This window comes from Cryptotermes secundus, unplaced genomic scaffold (genome assembly GCF_002891405.2).
Source record: "Cryptotermes secundus unplaced genomic scaffold, Csec_1.0 scaffold1350, whole genome shotgun sequence".
Lineage (NCBI taxonomy): Eukaryota > Metazoa > Arthropoda > Insecta > Blattodea > Kalotermitidae > Cryptotermes > Cryptotermes secundus.
In genome coordinates, this window is record NW_019739242.1 from 515753 (window position 1) to 535073 (window position 19321).

Consider the following 19321-nt stretch of genomic DNA (forward strand, 5'->3'; position numbering starts at 1 on the left):
GGTGGAGTCAAACTGGGTCCACTCGACACGGAGGCCATTGATTGGCATATTGTAGCCTGCCCAAGGTGAATATGATGATGGAGAATTTGGTGGATTGAAGATTGGCAGGGGAAACTGAAGTACTCGGAGAAAACCCGTCCCAGCGCCACTTTGTCCACCACAAATCCCACTTGACCAGACCCGGGATCCAACCCGGACCGTCGCGGTGGGAAGCCAGCGACTAACCGCTTAAGCTGTGGCGCGGCCTTTAAAAAACTCCCGGCGGGGAATCGAACCCCGGTCTCACACCTCCTAAGCGAATATGCTGACCACGAAACTAGGGAGGCATGTGACAAAAACTATTAGTCGCTAAGATGGAGCTGAATTGGCACGATGAACCACGAAAGAACTATGTGCGGAAATTCCTCAGTACGGACTTGACAACCTCCACCTCTTCTGTATCCCGGACACACGAGGATAAAGAAGGTCCTCTCTTGCAGGCTCTTGCCGAACCCGTGTCTGAAGACACAGAGACATGATACTGAAGCTTATTAGCCTGAATCCATTAAGTGATGTAAAGAACGCCCTGATGTACGTAAAAATTGTAAATAGTGGCCCACACTTAGAGGTCCACGCTTCTCATCCGAGTCTGCTTCGTGCGGCAACCTGTCTCGTTACTCCATGAGACACCCCAGTCTTCCTTGATGAGATCGGACCCTTTCTCACCGATAGCCATAGCTAAAGCGTTTGTGTGACAAGTGGGGATGATTGGCGCTATGGACAAGTCAATGACTCGAAGACGCTGAATCCCATGCACACGGAGACGTGGGTCTACCACAGCATCGGGGTCTGAACCTGGGCCCATCTTGCACGTTCCTACCTGAACAGCGTAGAAAAAGAAACAGTTTCAATACCAGCAGGTATAATATTGCTTCGAGATTTGGAGAATTGTGTTCCAAAATTGGATTGCTACTGTGTGTATGAAAAGTCCTACATAGTGTAAATTTGCACGTTACAATAGCTTTTATTTTACAATAAACGTTTGATACAACAAGAAATAAACTCCGTGGTTTTAGTCCGTAAACGAAGTATACCGACCTTGCGACTGCCGCTTGTTGGCGAAGTTAGTGCCAACTTTAGCGGATATAGGGTGTCGCGTAGTCAGCGCAACAGATCCCCACGGCCGTTAATTTCGGTTTTCTAGACAGGAGCAGCTATTTCCTTGAAATAGCTCCTCAATTGTCTTCAAGAGGCTGAGTGTACCCCGTTCCACACCCACTATTTCTCAGAATATCTGGTAGCGCCGGGAATTGAACACGGACCTCTGAAACTGTACCCCTGAACTCTGACCACTAGTCCACAGGGAGGTAAACGTTTGATACCATTACTGTAAATATTTCTACCAGAGCCAGAATAGCTCAGTCGGTATGGCAACAAGGCCATTGGCTCGATGGCCGAGGAGTTGGGGTTCGATTCCCGGCGAAAGTAAGAGATTTTTCTCTTCTCCATGGCATCCGAACTGTCTCTGGGGCGTACCCATCGTCCTACCTAGTAGGTACTTGGGGCTCTATTCTCGGAGGGCAACCGACAGGGTCGTGAAGCCGACCTCTCACCTCCATCCAGTTTCGATATCAAGAATGGTGGAGCTATACCTCCGGTCCTCCATATGTTTTCATGACATAGTGTCTAATTACATAATTAAGTAAAGGGAAAACTTTACTTTTTTAAGTATGCTATCCCTGCCCCATTGTATTCATATTTTTTAAAATGGTTGTTTGCGATTTTGTAGGTCCTGTGCTTCATTGATCTTGATTATAATTATTTAAGGTGCAAATCTGTTCATTGTGATTTACTATACGACACACTCAGTATCACAGACTGTACGGCGCCTAAGAGTAGGGTGCCTGGTGAACATTGAGCTGGAATGATTTGGAAGAACGTGATGGTGACCTAATCTAGGTACTAACCTCTTAACTTCCCTTAGAACTTAGGAACCTCAGTCAAGATGGCGGATGTCTGGACCGAGATTTGAACCGAGCACTTCTAGAGCGTTACCACTTCACCAATCAGCTTAATCGAAAACCTACTTTTATTGATACGAATCCGACGTTGCAAAGATAATTGCATTACACATACCACAATGTTTAGAGAGGCTTCGGAACATATGATCATTTTTTGTTTTATCCAAGAGATTTCTTTCTTTCTTTTTTTTTTTAATTGGGTCTTCTCTTCAACGAGAAGAGAGGGTGGTTTTTGTGAGACTATTCTGAGTAGAGAAGTGATTTGCTGTTTGCCTTTGCGAGCCTCCCTTCGGGACCTCCAAGATAAAATACAACAATACTAATCACATCTCGACATTAGGTTTTGTCTGTGAAAATAAGCCACTAGCCGTTCGTCTCACAGTACCTGATGGTGGAACAACATTGTATAGTGCCTGAGGTGGCACTCCCAATATTCATCCGTGGAGAACTGGAGATGCTCACAGCCCGGAATGGGAATATCGTGGAGTCTGACGCCGAACTGCTTGAATGCCGACGTCTGCACCAACTCCAATGCCAGTCGCGTACCTGACACAATCACATCGACGTCCCTCTGGTCGGCAAAGTAATTCGGGTACATCAGTGGCGCGTCAAACGGGTTGCTGGATTTCAGGCGGATAACTCCTCTGCTTTGTGGCCGTAGACCTGAAATTTTTCCATTTTAATTTAATCATTGATGTTTTTGTTGATGGGTTTCGGATTCGAATCCTGAATATTTGTGTATTGTTATTCACAGTCCCGCTGTCAATTAAAGCGCCAATGGTAACTGAAGCCCCTGCCGGCTTGACTGCTTTACCGTTACCGAAACAGTGGGCAGTCCCATGTCATTCTTCAATATACTATGATATTAAGAGTACTGGCCTTTGGGATATAACGCCGTGATGTCAGCTAAGTCAAGTTGAATTTCAACGGACTGCGTTGTGTTACACAAGAAGATAGCACTCTTCATAACGACCGCTGTGAGAACCTCGAACTCAGCTGTGACATTGCCTGCGGAATGTTTTCTTTTCTTAGGAACAGCATGTTCCTTCATCGCAGTTGCATTTAATCTTACGGACATTTTTTACAAAAAATTCGCATAATGGGGGGGTGGAGTCCAGCTGGGTCCACTAGGCACGTCGGTCACTCATTGGCCTATTGTACCTGCACCGGGTGATTATGATGATGGAGAATTTGGTGGAATGAAGATTGGCAAGGGAAACCGAAGTGCTCGGAGGAAACCTGCTCCAACGCCACTTTGTTCACCACAAATCCCACTTGACCAGACCCGGGCTCGAACCCGGGCCGTCACGGTGCGAAGCCAGTGACTAACCGCCTGAGCTATGGCACGGCCTCTTCTTGAGATGACAGTAGTTGTTCAGGTATACAAGAAAGTACCCCCCTTTTATGAAACCCGAAGGTTATTATCGTGTTCAGAAGACGCATCGCTGAATCCAATCCTGAACCACAAGAGTACAGTCAGATTCTTGTGTTACACATAATTAGAGGGTTCATAAATAGATAAGGTGTGTTCGTTTAGAAACGCTTTCCACATTCCGTGTAGTTGCAAGAGATATGGAAGTAATTCCATATAATGGTTGTCCATGTGTTCTGTAGTTTAGTGACAAAAAAAAAGCAAAAAAGTATAGCTATCCCTGTACCTGGCCATGAAGGCCCATAGGGTTGTGAGACGTTGAGGGTCCAACACTATCTGGCCAATCGGCTCAAAGATGGCGGTAAGGTTGTCAGCCTTACGCGCCGGCCGCGCTTTACTCCCCAGGAAAATGATTTAATTAATTCCTGGTACTCATTCCTGTTAGAGGCTGAGTAAACCCCAGGGCCTAGTGCGGCTGGAAGGATTAGGTCAGCTGAAAAAAATCCAATGACCTCATCGGGACTTGAACCCGCGACCTTCCGGCTCGTAGCATAGCTACACGCTACTGCGTGCCCCAGTTTAGTGACGATAGATGCTTTAAATATTTGCCGATATGTACTTGGGCATATTCGAAATACTTTTGTTCTTGTTCAGTGTTCGCGTCTACTGTTTTGCTAGTATTTTAACAAAAATATCGTCATCTGCATTCAGTGCCTTTCGAAATATTTTATCCGAGCGTCTTCATGAGGAGAGTTCTCCAGAAAGAGAAGACAACCAATTACTCACCCAGCCACTGAACTTCAACAGCCGCAGTATGTTCCCTTACCTACTGGGAATATCGTGAAGGAAGGATGCCCCTTGATGGGCAGGAAGACCCTGTTGTAGACCTCGTCGGATAAATCGTGAGCCATCCTGAGACCCCCCTCATCTGAGTTCGTGGATCCCGCGGCGAAGATAAGCTCGACGTTGGGCCATTCCTCGTGGGGTGAGGCGGTGTTGAGGAGTCCAATGGCCTCCGCGCCTCCGAGTACGCTGAGAGGGCCCCCACCGTCCTTCAGCCACTTTAGTATCGTCCCTATATTCCGTATCCCTGACTCAGTGATGCCAACTGACTGATTCACCAGGAAGGTGAGGCCGCCAAGTCCCACATGATCCTGCAAGTTCAGCCCCACGGCAAGGTCACGCACCAGGCTTATGTTCAGCTCCTGCGTGAAGGAAGCAGTTGACAGTCCTTAGGGTGTAGCTCGTAGTAGTAAACGTGCACATGCCCTTTGTGCATGGAACGATTATGCTTTGCATGCAATGGACATTACGAGATTGCAGTACTCTTGAAGAAGACTGTAGAGAAGAAGGACATGACACTGATTGTCTACAATGATAAGAACAACACTTCTCAGTACACATATTTTTAAGTACTTTCTGTGCGATTCTTCATACATCAGTTGCCTTGATGATCAACTATTGCATGTAACATACTGGTACATATTATTGCATATGGAAACTAGCAGTAGCAAAACTAACCAAACTCCATGCATCGCAATGCAGAGAGCCAGAAATTACTTTTCTCTGTAGCTATTGTATTAAGCACTTTCAGTACCGGTGGGGCTAATTGGCCCTCTACGTTTCTATAGCGTTGCGGACCGGGCGGGCCAATTGGCCCTTTTCTGACGCGTTATGTTGCAACCCACTATATCTCGCTGTGTGGCCATGTTGCATCATAACTACTGCGTAGTTGACCTCGGGAATGTTTGCTAGCTTAGCCAGTAACATGATCACGCTCATTTCCTGTCACCCTAAAGAAAAAACAACGGGTCCGCAATGTGGTATGCACCATATCGCAAACTGAAGGACATGACAGACGGTTTGATTATCATGATTCTTTGTGGTCCGTATAACAGAGAATTTATTGATTAGCTAATATTGTGTGTACTGCTCAGGGAGTGCAGTGTTCTAGGGAAACAGAAAGTTAGTTACACTGGGCTTATGCTACAAGCTGGAAGTTCGCGAGTTCAGTCCCGATGAGGTCAATGAAGTTTTCGATTGACCTAATTCTTCCATCCGTAATATGGCCATGGGGTCGGCTCAGCCTCTAATAGAAATGAGAACCATGAATCTTCCTGGGGGGTAAAGGGCATCCGGTTCCACCTGTGAGCAGATTGTCCTGAAAATATGGGAGCCTCGACGTCTCACAACACTATGGGCATTCACGGCCTGTTACAGGAATAGCTTTTTCCTTGGTTAATTGGTTACTTGTAGATCTCAAGCAGTACTACATGTTATGTTAACTATTTCTTCTGTGATGGCCAGTTTCTGAGGAAACCCAATTGAACCGATTTATTTATCAGAAGTTGTTATTTTTGCATACAAGTAATATATTACATAAAATAGAGATCACATTGAGATCTATTATTTTTTTGGAAACAATTTCACGGATATGCCGAACATATATAGGCATAGAAGAATAAGTAAATTCTGGCTCCGTAATTCGCATAGAAACAATGCATATGCATATGAACAAATGGTAAAAGTAGAGTAAAGCTATCCCTGTACCAGGCCGTTAAGACCGTATAAGGTTGTGAGACGTTGAGGGTCCCACATTATCTAGACAATTGGCTCAAAGATGGCGATAAGGTTGTCAGCCTTACGCGCCGGCCGCGCTTTACTCCCCAGGAAAATTATTTAATTAATTCCTGGTACTCATTTCTGTTAGAGGCTGAGTCGACCCCAGGGCCATAGTGCGGCTGGAAGGATTAGGTAAATTGAAAAAAATCCAATGACCTCATCGGGACTGAAAAAAATGGTTGCATGCATTAATCTTTCTTCTTCCTTGTCAAGAAACTGCAGCGCCTGCAACAAATTTTCTCCTCACCACCGGTAATTTTTCAAGTCGTACAAAAGCCGGGATAGAGCAGCGACTGGCTGCGGGCTAGACGACCAAGGGGTCGGATTTCGAGTCCTGGTAGGATTAAGAATTTTCACTTCTCCATTTCGTCCAGGCGGGTTCAGGGTTCGCCCAACCCCCTATTTAATGGGTACCAGGGACTCTTTCCCTGAGGATAAATACTGCCGGGAAGTTCAACTAACCATTTACCTCCAACTTGTGCCGAGATCTAAAAACGTGGGTCTGTACATCTACTCCCACATACATCTTCATGGCATAATGCTTAATTAGTTAAGCACAGGGATAACTTTACCTTTGTACACAAGTTCGTGATTCGCACATGGTTTCCAAACTATCATATTGTCATGCGTATGAGTGACTCGTAGACGGGGTTTGAATTGGCGAACCGATTTATTGGACATTCAGAAGTCATAACTACAATTAATTATAACGCCCTAAATATTACTGTAACTATAAAACACAAAGCAGTCTTCAGTATCTGCTTGCTTGGTAACACGATGAATCTTGCAGAGTCTCCCGAATTCTTTAACGATGCCTATCTCTCGAAAGCACACTAATTCACTTCTGACTGACGGATTCTCAGCTGACCTCCTTTCATACCTACCAGGCGGCTGGGATAGGAATCACCTCCTTGAAGAGTTCTGTTTCTGGTATCCATGGAAATTCATTGTCTCCAATACGTTTTTACGAAATTTACTTATTGAAACGCCCCCTACTGAGCAACTTAGGTTCTACTGTTGACCTCGTTGGGAATGTTTTTACGCTTGTTACATAGGCAACGATGTTATTCTCTCCTATTTGTTGTGACGTGTCATTATTCGTTGCTGCGGAAACATGATTACCGAGTCGTTGACTAGCAATGGACGCCTGGATCCGACTCCACTATTGCGGTTTTCAGGCGTCATGTCACAATACGCTTGCAATTATGCACGGGATGTATGCAGACACACCAAGATGCAAATATTCTTGATATACGACATGGCAAAGCACGACAGAGAATAAAAGGAATTTAAATTTGGCGCGGTCGAATTTGTGGCTATTGAAATGGCTAAGCTGGCGTTATAGCATAAAGTAAGCACAGTAAAAGATGATGTGCCTTCCGGAGCCTGGACTGGCCGAAGCCTTGGGTATAGAGTACAAATGTAAAATTATAAGTAACAGTGATCTGCATTATGCTGTAACTGTAAGTAGGTATGAATATGAACACTTGACGAAGACCAAGACATTGACAAAATACGGACCCACGCTTTTGTCAGAGAGGATGTCACGGACAACTACTACTGAATGTTGGCCGCGCCATAGCTCAATTGGTTATTCGCTGGCTTCCCACCGCGGCGGCCCGGGTTCGATCCCGGGTCTGGTCAAGTGGGATTTGTGGTGAACAAAGTGGCACTGGGGCAGGTTTTCTCCGAGTACTTCGGTTTCCCCTGCCAATCTTCATTCCACCAATTGCTCCACAATCACCCTCACCTATCATCTGGGGCTGGTACAATAGGTCAGAAGTGGCCGCAGTACAAGGGACTTAGTCCCACCCAATTAGCAAGAAAACTACTGGATGTTCAAATTTATAAATACAATTCTGGTTATGAGCCCCAAGAGGTAGCATGCACCTCCGAAAAGTCGACAACATTGTCCACAATAGCGACCACAATGGGAGCCAGAAATATGAATGCTTCATATTGGAATGCATTTTCGCCGTGCTCTTTCCGAGGTACGTGTACAATCACAACGTTAGTTTGTTTGAGCTAGAAAGTCCCTGAAAATTCTAAATGGGATACCCATGCCCCTGACCTAGATTCGAGCTACTACCACTGAGCCCGGAGCCTGCTCCAGACTTTTATAGACTTACCTGCAGGTGACTCCGGGGTCCAATGCCAGAGAGCATGAGTATCTGCGGGGAGTTGACGCTGCCTGCAGACAAGATTACCTCCTTCCGCGCTTTAACGCGATAGCGCTTCCCGTCTCTGGCCACCTCGATACCGGTCACCTTACTTCCTTCCAAGAGAAGGCGAGTCACTCGGGATCTCAGCGAGATCTCAAGGTTGGGCCTGCTTCTTATGCTAGATCCGAGGAATGCTTTGTTGGAGCTACAGCGCGTGCCCCGGAGAGCCGTTCCCTGACAACAAATTGTTTAAGCGCGTTGAAATCAGGGTAAATTATTGATTGCAGAAATATATGTTTCTAACACAATACGACTTTAGAATCTAATATGAAAATCTCACACGCATGTTTCTTGCCTTATTATTAATATGATATTATTTCAGGTCGCTTTCGTTCTAGAAAGAAGTTCTTGGAGTAAATTCTGATGTCATTTTCCTTAAAACGCTGCAGTCTGTATGCTGAGGCTAGCAAGAACTATACTTTATACGTGTATATCCTTGTAACAGGCCGTGAAGGCCCATAGTGTTGTGAGACGTCGAGGCTCCAACATTTTCTAGACAATCGGCTCACAGATGGCGGTGAGGTTGTCAGACTTAAGCGCCAGCCGCCCTTTACATTCAAGGAAGATTTGTGGTACTCATTTCTGATAGAGGCTGAGTCGACCCGAGGGTCATATTGCGGCTTGAGGGATTAGGTAAATTGAAAAGTCCACCTCATCAGGACTCGAATCCGCGACCTTCCAGCTTGTAGCATAGTGCCTCAACCAAATACGCTACTGCGTGTCGCCTGGAATACTGTTTAGTGATTTATTTCCATGTATAATCTTCACTGCTACAAATTTATAATATGTTAAATTTATTATGTGTAATTTTAAAGTTTTAATCTGTTGCCGCGTTAATTGTTATTAATGTTAATATATAAAATGCAGTGCATACATTCGTAGAGGATTTGTATGTTTATGTTCTACACAAACAATTTCTTATGGCTTCTTTGTTATCGCCATCAAACCGGAAGTTTCGTTTTGCCCTCTTGTTGTTTTACGTTTCGCAAAAAAAAAATCTCCTTAATGAAAATTTTGCATTGTTTCAGATGTGTTAGCACGCAATATTTGGCACTCCTGTCGTTGCCACGTCATACGTTCGCACGTTTGCTACCTTATCATCAGTGTAAACCCACAAGCAGGGCCTCTATGAAGTACTGTACGCTTATTAGAGGATCTATTCTAGCCAGAAACTAGAAAGAAATGTGATTAAGCACAGCCTTGCTCAGCCCATTGTGAATCGATAATTGTTGAAGAAATATTCATGCATTAATGAGAGCTGTTTATATTGCAGATTACCTGTACGAACTGGAAACCTGTGTGAGGTTCACCGTTCGTGTCCCGTAGTGGGTAGCCAATGGAGTTGGCGGCCCTCAGAAAGGCGACAGAGAGAGGTGTGCGGAAGGGGGCCTCACTGACCGCGAGAGGGCCGCCCGTGGAGTGATAAGGGCTTCTAGCCAGGTAGGGATTCTGTTGGTCTTCAGACTGTAACAGAGGCCATTTTGCACTTCCACAGAAATCGAAACAAATATTCTAACGCATGATTTCAATAAAGTATGCCGTCAGCAACAGTAATCTTCAAGCGGGCATGACTTCATATGAGTTCTTTGCACAGAGTGGTAAAATGAACATACACGTATAATGGAGAACACATTTTAAAGCATATCAGATTTTAGATTCTCACAGCAATTGCTATAAAGTATTCTATCTTCTGGGATTAACTCCTTGTAGTGCCTTGAAATTCAATCGAAATTTCAGAGGGAGTCTGTCGCCTCCATTTTCAGGCTCGATGAATACGCCGGTGAAAGCAGGTGGAAAGCAGAACACAGATAATTTCAGACCAACACTAGGGGCTAACCATATCCAGTGGACCCCAGGTTCACTTTTCCCCTGGATAAAGTGGCTGGGATGTGGAGATGACCTCTTATCTTCATCTAGTACTATGTCAAGAATGATGGAGCTATACCTCCACTCCCTATACGTATTTATGTCCTGGTGATTGATTAATTAATTAATTAATATTATATTTCAGCATCCTGTTACACTCACACAATATATATGGATAAATACACACCTGATGATGGCCATTTAGGGCCGAAACATATAGTGTGGAGGAGGAAAAGAAGTAAAAACTACAATAAAATTTGTTGCACTTAAGACGGTATTTATCCATATATATTAATTAATTAAATACAAGGACAAATTTACTTCAACTTTTTACCTTTATTTGTGATTTATTTAATGTCTTCACCCATTCGAACACTGGGATCATGGGTTCGAATCCCATTTAAGGCATGGATATTCCTCTGCGTTTATTCTTTGTTTAGGTGTAGGTAATGGCCTTGTGACGGACTGATCCCCCGTCCAAGGAGTCCTACCGACTTTCTAAGATTAAAAAACTAAACAAGCGTTCGACAGGTGCCCAGTGCTCCAAGTGGCAGCAACAGGAGTACATGGATGGATAAATGGATAGATAGATAGATAGATAGATAGATAGATAGATGGGTAGGTAGGTAGGTGGATTTATGGGTGGATGGATGGATGGATGGGTGGTTGGGTAGGTGAGTAGGTAAGTAGGTAGGGAGTTAGGCAAGCAGGCAGGCAGATAGATGGGTTATTTAGCGACTCTGTCAGCGTCTCAGACTGTTCAGCGTCTGATGGTAGAATAATTAGCGAATAATGAATTGGAAAGGATGTAGGAATAGGCGCTCCTGGCTGACTGAGGAGAACCAAATGCTCTCAGATCCAGTTCAGTTACAAGTCCAATTCAGATCAAAGAGAAGTCCTATATTTCGGGATGTAACACCGTGCAGTCAGCTGCAACTCAACCAGCATTTCGGAGGAACATGTCATTTTCATCTGTAAACTGGAAGAATATGTCAAGAAAGAAACCAGCACGAAGCAGGCAATAAGCAAAGCAATAATTCATGCTGGCTTCTTGCTTGACTGACTCCTCAATCCTGATGACGGAGGTAACATGTTCCTCCTAAACTTCAGTTGACTTTCACAACCACCACCGCAATGAGAACCTCAGATCCTGCAGATTTGAGTGGAATCCCACAATGCAGTACCATGGCACAAACCTTGAGAAAGTAACTGAGGATCTGTTCATATCCCCACCCGGGGTTTCCTGAAGCTTCCCACAGGTCGTAGTCGATACGGTTGCCTCGTGTATACAGCATGTAATTAATGACACTTGTTCCTCCCAGCACTTTGCCGCGTGGCCAAATGCAGCGTCGGTCCCTGAGGCCCAGACATACCCCGGGCGTGAACTCGGCGCGGTAGCCCCAGTTGAGGGCCGTAGGGATCGTGTAGGACACCAGCATCGGGATCTGAAGCAAATGGTCATATTATTATACTTCAGCATTCCGTTTCACTGGTTAATGGTTTCGTTTGCATGGAGAGTCCTGAAGCCGCGAAGTCTTGTCGTGCTCGTAGACTGTTGATGTATTACTTTTGGCAGAGCAGCCCTTTTTGAGCCATAACCTTCCTTAGAATATCATGTTAGATTTGTCTTGAATTAGATGATTCGGTTTTCACTTCTTTAGATTTTGGAACAAAAATTTTTTACAGAGCAAGGTCATCAACCTTGCATGCAACCCCCAACCTGGAGGACCAGGTCCCTGTATTTACGTCTCCCAGTGACAGGGTGGCCCAGTTATACCCCCTGACACCGGGTTTCCTTTTGGTACTCTCAGGGCTACCGTAGAGATATTCAGCAAGTAAATAATTAAATTCATGCAAACGTGAACAACTCTCCTTTCTAACGAACAATCCCGCTGCAGTCACGCCGTAAGCACTCCGCTCAAAACATGTTTAAACATACGATTCAGATCTGAGTCTTAAGACATCATCAATCATTGGGGCGTTAGAAGTAGAATGCTCCATAAGATTCAACATCAGAACACGCCCGGATGAAAATGGTACGTTTAACCAACAGAGCAGTGCTCTTTCTCAATGACAGGCCAAACAAATAAAATCTGCCAGGATAAGGGGCGTACTGCGTTACAATCTGTTATAAATGCCACTTATGTAACCTGTTTCGACCTAACATGGTCATCATCAGAAAAAATATTTTAGGTGATTTATTTATTGCAGTGCTTTTTTTAGTTCACTGTTCTAAAAGGAACGGTTGTGTTGTGTTTAAGGTTTATATTCTATATTCTCTGGTATTGTGTTTCCCGTTGATGTTTACTGAGGTTGCCAAACTTTGTTGCATAGTCAGTTGTCTGCTATTCTGGGTTTATTTAACGACGCGTTCAGTTGCTAAGTTTATGTAACGCCGAATGGCGGGATGAATTGGAAAAGAATTGAAAGAAAGCCCCGGCCTTCTTTAAAGTAATATCATATCGTAGTCCTGGGGAGACTGAGTGAAACTTCAAGAATCCTCAATCTGAGTAGTAGGTTTCTGGATCGAGTTTTGATTTCGAGACGTGTCGATTATGAAATGAATTTGCTAACCTCACGACTTGACAATCGATTATAGCGGAAAAAATACACACATTATGATACGTGGTTTTTTTCTCATCAGAATGGCTCAAACATATGTTTCTGAATTTGCGTTCAGTCATGTCTGTCCATCCGTCTGTCCGCATGAAACATTTTGAGAAAAGCAGAACAGATATTCATGAAATATATTGGGGAGTTTTATCAAGATAAGTGAGCAAATTCTAGGCGCAGATAAAACGAAGCAGCAATAACGCGGACAATTTACATGAAAGTGTTTCTGCAGGCATCTGCACATAACCCCAGGAATATTTATCACAGAGGGAACGTTTAAGTCAAAGTTGTTCATAAAAGACTGGTCGGTCCTCAAGAAGGCCTCAGCTTCATGCAATCAGTTAGTAAATACTTCTGTTGTGAATTAACTGAATATATCGGAAGGCTGATTTTTCCTTTCTAAATTATTCGAACGTAATAGTCGCGAAAATACAATTGTTTCAATAAATTATTTAAAGTAGGCCATTTTTATGTACGATAATCGGCTTTAATGTCACGTGGGACCGTCGTCCTCAAAGGCATGCCGCGTTCTCTAGTTCCAGATGGAGAAACGGCTTCCGGAGAGGCCTGAGGGTTTTAGCTGCTGGTTACAACGAGTAAGCAAGCTTGCATCGCTTAGTCCTCCATCTTGGGATTTGGCTGGGAAACTGTGAACCCTGTAACATGGAATGTTGAATAGGCTAACCCTTCTGAACACGGTAACGAAACTTCGAGTTCGACGATACACGAAGAATTTCTTAACTGAGTGATTATGATTATCTCAAGAGGTATTCTGTTCCGTGCAGTTAGTTACGTACAGTGATGATCTGAAGTGGCAAGAGTCCATGGTTTGACTCCCGTGAAAATCTTTTTGGCAAACACTCCGTATTCATCTAGCAGAGTCCTGTCTTCTGGAACATAACGCCGTGTAGTCCGCTGAAAATCAACCAACGTTTCGGAGGAACATGTCGCCTCTATCTTCAGGGTCTACTATTACGCCAAGTAAGAAAACTCAGCCTGCAGCCTGTTTCTGCTGGTTGCATGCTTGGGTCTTACCCTGAAGACGGAGGCGACATGATTCTTCGAAACGTTGGTTGACCTTCTTTTTTTTTTTCACTTGATCTACAGCCCTCTTAGGCCCTGGCCTCTGATTGTCAGTCTCATGATCATTTTACAGATGGTATGACTCCTTGGACGAGTGATTAGCCGTCGCAAGGCTTCTACCTTAACACAGGACAACACATACACATATCAAACATCCATGCCTTGTGTGGTATTCGAACCCACGACCCCGGCTTTCCGAGCGATCGAAGACAGTACATGCCTTAGACCGCTCGGCTACCTTGAGCGGCTTTCAACGAACTATGCGGCGCCATATCACAGAACTATTACCATTCGTAACAACCGTTGTGAGAATCTCAGATCCTAGACTCGGTAGCAGTTGGTTAGAAAATAGGAATACGCCGGGTCGCAGCCACAGCACAGCTGCATTTCGCTCTCTTCGAATCTTGTTTAAGGTATATTGTCTGTTTCTGAATGCACTTGCCTTTGTCAGTTGTGCTGTTTCGTTCATTGTTTCAAGCTTGCCTTTGCGATGATAGGTAGCGTGTTAAGTTTTGATGACGAGGTAAGTACTTGGATTGCGGTATCCATGACAACGCGTGTAGAGACTATTGCGAAAGAGCGATTCGTATTTGTTTATTGAGTTCGAATTACAAAAGTTAACAGCCAGCAAGAAATGTACACAATCAAGCCACTGCCGCTCTGGTTTCGGGCGACAGAATATTCGCAGAAAATGTATTGTCGCAAACTAATATTATCCAAGTCGTCCTTTACAAATTCGAACTCTTCGTCAGCGTTCTAAGCGCTAAATGAAACCCGACTTCTTTACACTCAACTTCAAAGAACAGTGATTTCGTCATACCTAATCTTACATCATTCAGAGTAAAATCGACCGTGCCATAGCTCAGATGGTTAGCCGCCGGCTTCCCGGCGCGGATTCGAACCCAGGTCAGGTCATGTGGGATTTGTGATGGACAAAGTGGCACTGAAGGATATTTTCTTCGAGTACTTCGGTTTCCCCTGGCAATTTTTGTTCAACCGACTGCTCCACATCTATCATCCGGGTCTGGTACAATAAGCTAAATAGTGGTCGATGTACCAAGTGGACTCAGTCTCACCCTACCCCAAGAAACTAAAAAAAAAATAAAGTCACTTTTTTGTATCTATGGTGCGGAGCGATGTAAGAAATTATAACCTAATACAGTTATATACATCTCGATCAAAGTGGTCGAAGTGTGAATAAACCTTTTCATTTTAATTACTCAATAATTTTTATTATTATTATTCTTGTTGGGGTGAGACTGAGTTCACTTAGTACTGCGGCCACTACTGGTCTATTGTACCAGCCTCAGATGATAGAGATTGTGGAATGGAGATTGACAGGAGAAACCCAAGTATTCGGAGAAAACCTGTCCCAATGCCACTTTGCCCACCACAAATTCTACATGACCAGAACCGAGCTAGAACCCTGGCCGCCGCAGTGGGAAGCCAGCGACTAACAGCCTGAGATATGGCACCCTAATTTCTTACTAGTTTAATCGCCTAAGTGTGTGAGTTCACCCTCCAGTCACTTGAACCTCTGAACCTCCTGGCTTAACAGAGCCTGGGCGAATATTATTCAAACCGCTACCCTTCCGGCAAATACCTCAGAATTGTAATTGCACCTTACAAATAAATAAACGCTCGCAAATCAAATTCTGAGAAGGACAAAAATTGAGATATAAGAAGAGGGGAATATGTGTAGCACCTCTCTGCTCTGCGCGGTTTGTATGGACACCATGAAGAGCGAAGCTTAATTAATGAAATGCAAGATTGCAAGATTATTCTCACTTTTATTATAAACTAAGTCGTTTGCAAAACATTTATCTGTTTTACTACGTTTAAAGCATTTCAGTCTGTAAACCAAACCATTAAATAGTGATAACATCTCCGTAACCTCCAAGGAAACTTTTATCTGTTCCAAAAGTTAATGTACCTGCGATATTATCTTTTCGTCTCCTCCAGCCTCCAGCAGCAGAACTGACCACCCAGAGATTTCGGACAACCTGCTGGCCACCACGGCACCAGCGGAGCCACCGCCCACCACGATGAAATCGTACTCTGTGGCCAGAGGTTTGTTTTGAAACAGGTTCCCTCGGACTGGAGAGTAGCACAGGGCCGCCATGAGCACCAGTTGCTGCACCTTCCATTCGTGCAACGAAATGCTCAGACTGCTGTACATCATGCCTAGGAAGAGAACACCACCTATGAAGTACGAAGATTCATTATTTAACCATGATATTATGACGCGGTAACTGAAAGACCCGAATGATGGAGTCAGAAGAGACAGCCATTGTTAGGGAACGGTCCTATAAACATGTTTCCGCCTCAATGAACACGTGACACCAAAATAGAGAAACTGCTGGGAACAGTGTTTTCTATTAATCCGCCCCGAAGCGATATAGCTAGAGAAGCCAACCAATTGAGAATCCAACCCAGTAAATTGCTGCTGGCCCTCGCCAGTACAGTCGTTCTTGGTTTCAGGTTCCGTCGGGACCCATGACCATATTTTTGTTCTTTCGAGACTTAAACGTGTTTTGAAATGGAGCCTCCTTTTCGACGAGGGAAGGAGTCTGGCTACTGTTGATCACTCCTCCTCTGCTGAGAGTTGCAATCAAGAATGTGAGGACATCTGGAGCAACAAGTTAGATACGAAACAGTTTTCAGCCGGTAAATACGTGAGCAGAAGAGGGCGTTGTTGGGATCCGTTACCAGGCAACCGCTAGTGAAGACGAACTGAGAAGGATTAGCGAGTGCTGTAGTGATTTGTAAAGTGCGTGAATCAGTGGCAGCATTATACTTGCTAATAGTTACGAGATGCAACAGTTCAGTAAATCCAGTTAACAATAAAAACCCCCGTGTCTAGAGACGATAATACGTGACGATATATTATCTAAGAGAAGAGTCCTACCTGAGAAAATGACAATAGCTCAGCTGGCCTAAAAATTTCTCTTTCTGTCATGGAACCTAAAGGTTCAACACAGTTCAAAAGGGCCCATGACTATTCCTTTCCTGAGCAAGCTCAGGTCTGTATTTTCAAGAAGATCCAATGATTATTCTCACGATTAACGATACGTGTACAATTATTTGTAGGTTTTTCAGCGTCGAAAGAGGATTATGAACGCGAATAACAAGATAGGCGAAAATTGTTTGTTATGTGATAGTATTGCAATATAATACCTCAGTTAAAGAGATGTGTTATCGAGATTCGACCTGAGGGTCTGTAAAATACGAAGCAGAATTACAGCTCTCGGTACTGAATCAACTCACTGCGAGCGAGGAGGGACGTCACGGCAGCCATGGACTACTTTCTACCTTAAATTATATTGAAATTCAAGTTCGCCATAAACCCAGCTAGAAGGGGAGTAGCAAACTCCAGTGCGCTCATAAAACGACAAGGAAGCAGCGTCATACGCCAAAGCAATCTGGGGCACATGACACGAGTACAAGGAAAACAGGAAGTAGAAAAGTAGACCCAGCTTCGTGGAGTGCATGTTACATACAAATTGACCTCTCATACCGCCTGAAAAATATACACCCAGACTGACACATTAATAAAACATGACGAGATTACAGAAACTGCAAGTTTATCGATGCTGTCATGCTAGCTGCACGTTTAGAGAATGTTCCTTCGCGATAACTCGTAAGATAGAGTAAATAGAGTACCGTCCCCTGTTACGTTTAGCCGTTTAGTTCGTTAGATAGATAACAAGGATTCAGAGGAGTCTGACGCCTCCATCTTCAGGTTAGAAGTCCCTGCTCACAGAAACTAGAACCACAAATCTCACGATGGAATAATGAAGTTATTGCTGATTTCGACACCTCACATATTTTTCTGCTTTGCCTTCATTTTTTGGAATTTATAAAAAGGCGTGGACTTCCTGTTCATCGGAACTGGCAGAAATAAACGAAGAAGCGGAAGCCACAGACAAGTGCACTGGAGGAGTGAAAGTCAAAGGCGAAAGGAGTGAAACTAAGGCAGGCAGGTGTCATATAGATCAATGACTTTGTCTGTATGCTTATCACTAACAGCAACAGTAAACTCCATTTAGAGACAGTGAAAGGATACGCTGTAGCCGAGCACATACTTTCTAACCTACTTACCTTTTTTACGGTAGAAGCAGGCTCACATGATCGCTATGCTGTTTGCATGTGTTTGTTTCTCCATTCGTCTTTTGAACTCAATGACCAAATTTAAAGAAATTTTATTGGTATAATAGGCTTATATGTCTATATATATATGAGCTGAGATAGAGATGTGCTACGGGCTGGATGACCAGGGTTAGGTTCCTGGTAAGGGTTATAAATTTTTCGGGCACGCCGTAGCGTAGTTGGTTGAGGCACTATACTACAAGCCGGAATGTCGCGGGATCGAATCCCGATGATATCATTGGAGTTTTTTTTTCAATTTACCTATTCCTTCCAGCCGCACTACCGCCCTGGGGCCGACTCAGCCTCTAACAGAAATAAGTACCAGGAATATTCTTGGAATGTTCTTGGGGCTAAAGACGGCCGGCGCGTAAGGCTGACAACCTTGCCGCCATCTATGAGCCGATTGTCTAGAAAATGTGGGAACCTCAACATCTGACAACCCTACGGGGCTCCGCGGCCTGTTATAAGGATACCTTTAGTTTACTTTTTTTTATATATTTTTTTATTGCTAGTGGGGGTAGGACTAAGTCCCTTGTACTGCGGCCACTTCTGGCCTATTGTACCAGCCCCAGATGATAGGTGAGGGTGATTGTGGAGCAATTGGTGGAATGAAGATTTTCAGGGGAAACCGAAGTACTCGGAGAAAAGCTGCCCCAGCGCCACTTTGTCCACCACAAATCCCACTTGACCAGAGCCGGGATCGAACCCGGGCCGCCACGGTGGGAAGCCAGCGACTAACCGCTTGAGCTATGGCGCTGTCTTTACTTCACTTACTCCACAACATCTGGGACCAACCCACCCTCCTCTCCAATGGGTACCACGGCTCCTTCCCCTGGAGTAAAGCGGCCGAGGCGTGAATCTGACCACTCACCTCCTAATGCCGACGTGAAAAATGATGGATCTACACCTCCATTCCCCATACGTCTTCATGAAGTGGTGCTTATTTAAGTCCAGGGACAATCTCACTCTTACCTTATTACCTTATATATAAATATTACTACTTGAGGCTACCTTATTCTCATACTTTTTACGTTATTACGAATTCCTGAGATGGGAGAGACACTAGCGCCGCTTAATGTACTGTTCTGAAATTATGTTTGGTAATAGACCGTCGAAAATGTGAAAGTGTATTAAGGCTATTTTTAGTACAATGTAAAATAACAACATTGCTTCCAGTGGCGGTTCTTGATCGTCTGAAGAGATGACTCCAGGACCTATTACATTGCCTCCCCTTCCCATATATGTATTTAAGAGAGTGAAGAATTTTTGTTTTCTTAAACGTTCATATTGTGACACGATGCCTGAAGGCCGAAACCGTGAAGCCAGAGGAGACCTCCATTGATGGACAGCGGCTCGGTAAACGCATTCCCGCAGAGATGAAACAGAGTATGCTG

The 19321-nt window shown here is 44.3% G+C and overlaps 1 protein-coding gene across 1 annotated transcript; it reads right to left on the reverse strand.

Annotated features, from left to right (window-relative positions):
- Window positions 1–278: 278 nt before the first annotated feature.
- On the reverse strand, window positions 279–18847 carry LOC111871875 (glucose dehydrogenase [FAD, quinone]). The gene is made up of 8 exons (XM_023865258.2): window positions 18799–18847; window positions 15712–15980; window positions 11279–11527; window positions 9495–9680; window positions 8124–8390; window positions 4199–4577; window positions 2386–2663; window positions 279–859 (listed from the first exon to the last, which is right to left on the reverse strand). Exons 1-8 carry the CDS (start codon window positions 18845–18847, stop codon window positions 602–604), a joined length of 1935 nt encoding a protein of 644 aa, XP_023721026.1. The 3' UTR covers window positions 279–601.
- Window positions 18848–19321: the final 474 nt, after the last annotated feature.

What these genes read in the sequence shown, in the direction of transcription:
- LOC111871875 (XM_023865258.2), bottom strand. Translation starts at nt 18,847, where the DNA reads ATGGGGAATGGAGGTGTAGATCCATCATTTTTCACGTCGGCATTAGGA. An exon ending in TTTCACGTCGGCATTAGGAG is followed by an intron (nt 15,981 to 18,798) that starts GTGAGTGGTCAG and finishes CGTACTTCATAG; the next exon opens with GTGGTGTTCTCTTCCTAGGC. An exon ending in TCCTCAGTTACTTTCTCAAG is followed by an intron (nt 9,681 to 11,278) that starts GTTTGTGCCATG and finishes CCTCTGTTACAG; the next exon opens with TCTGAAGACCAACAGAATCC.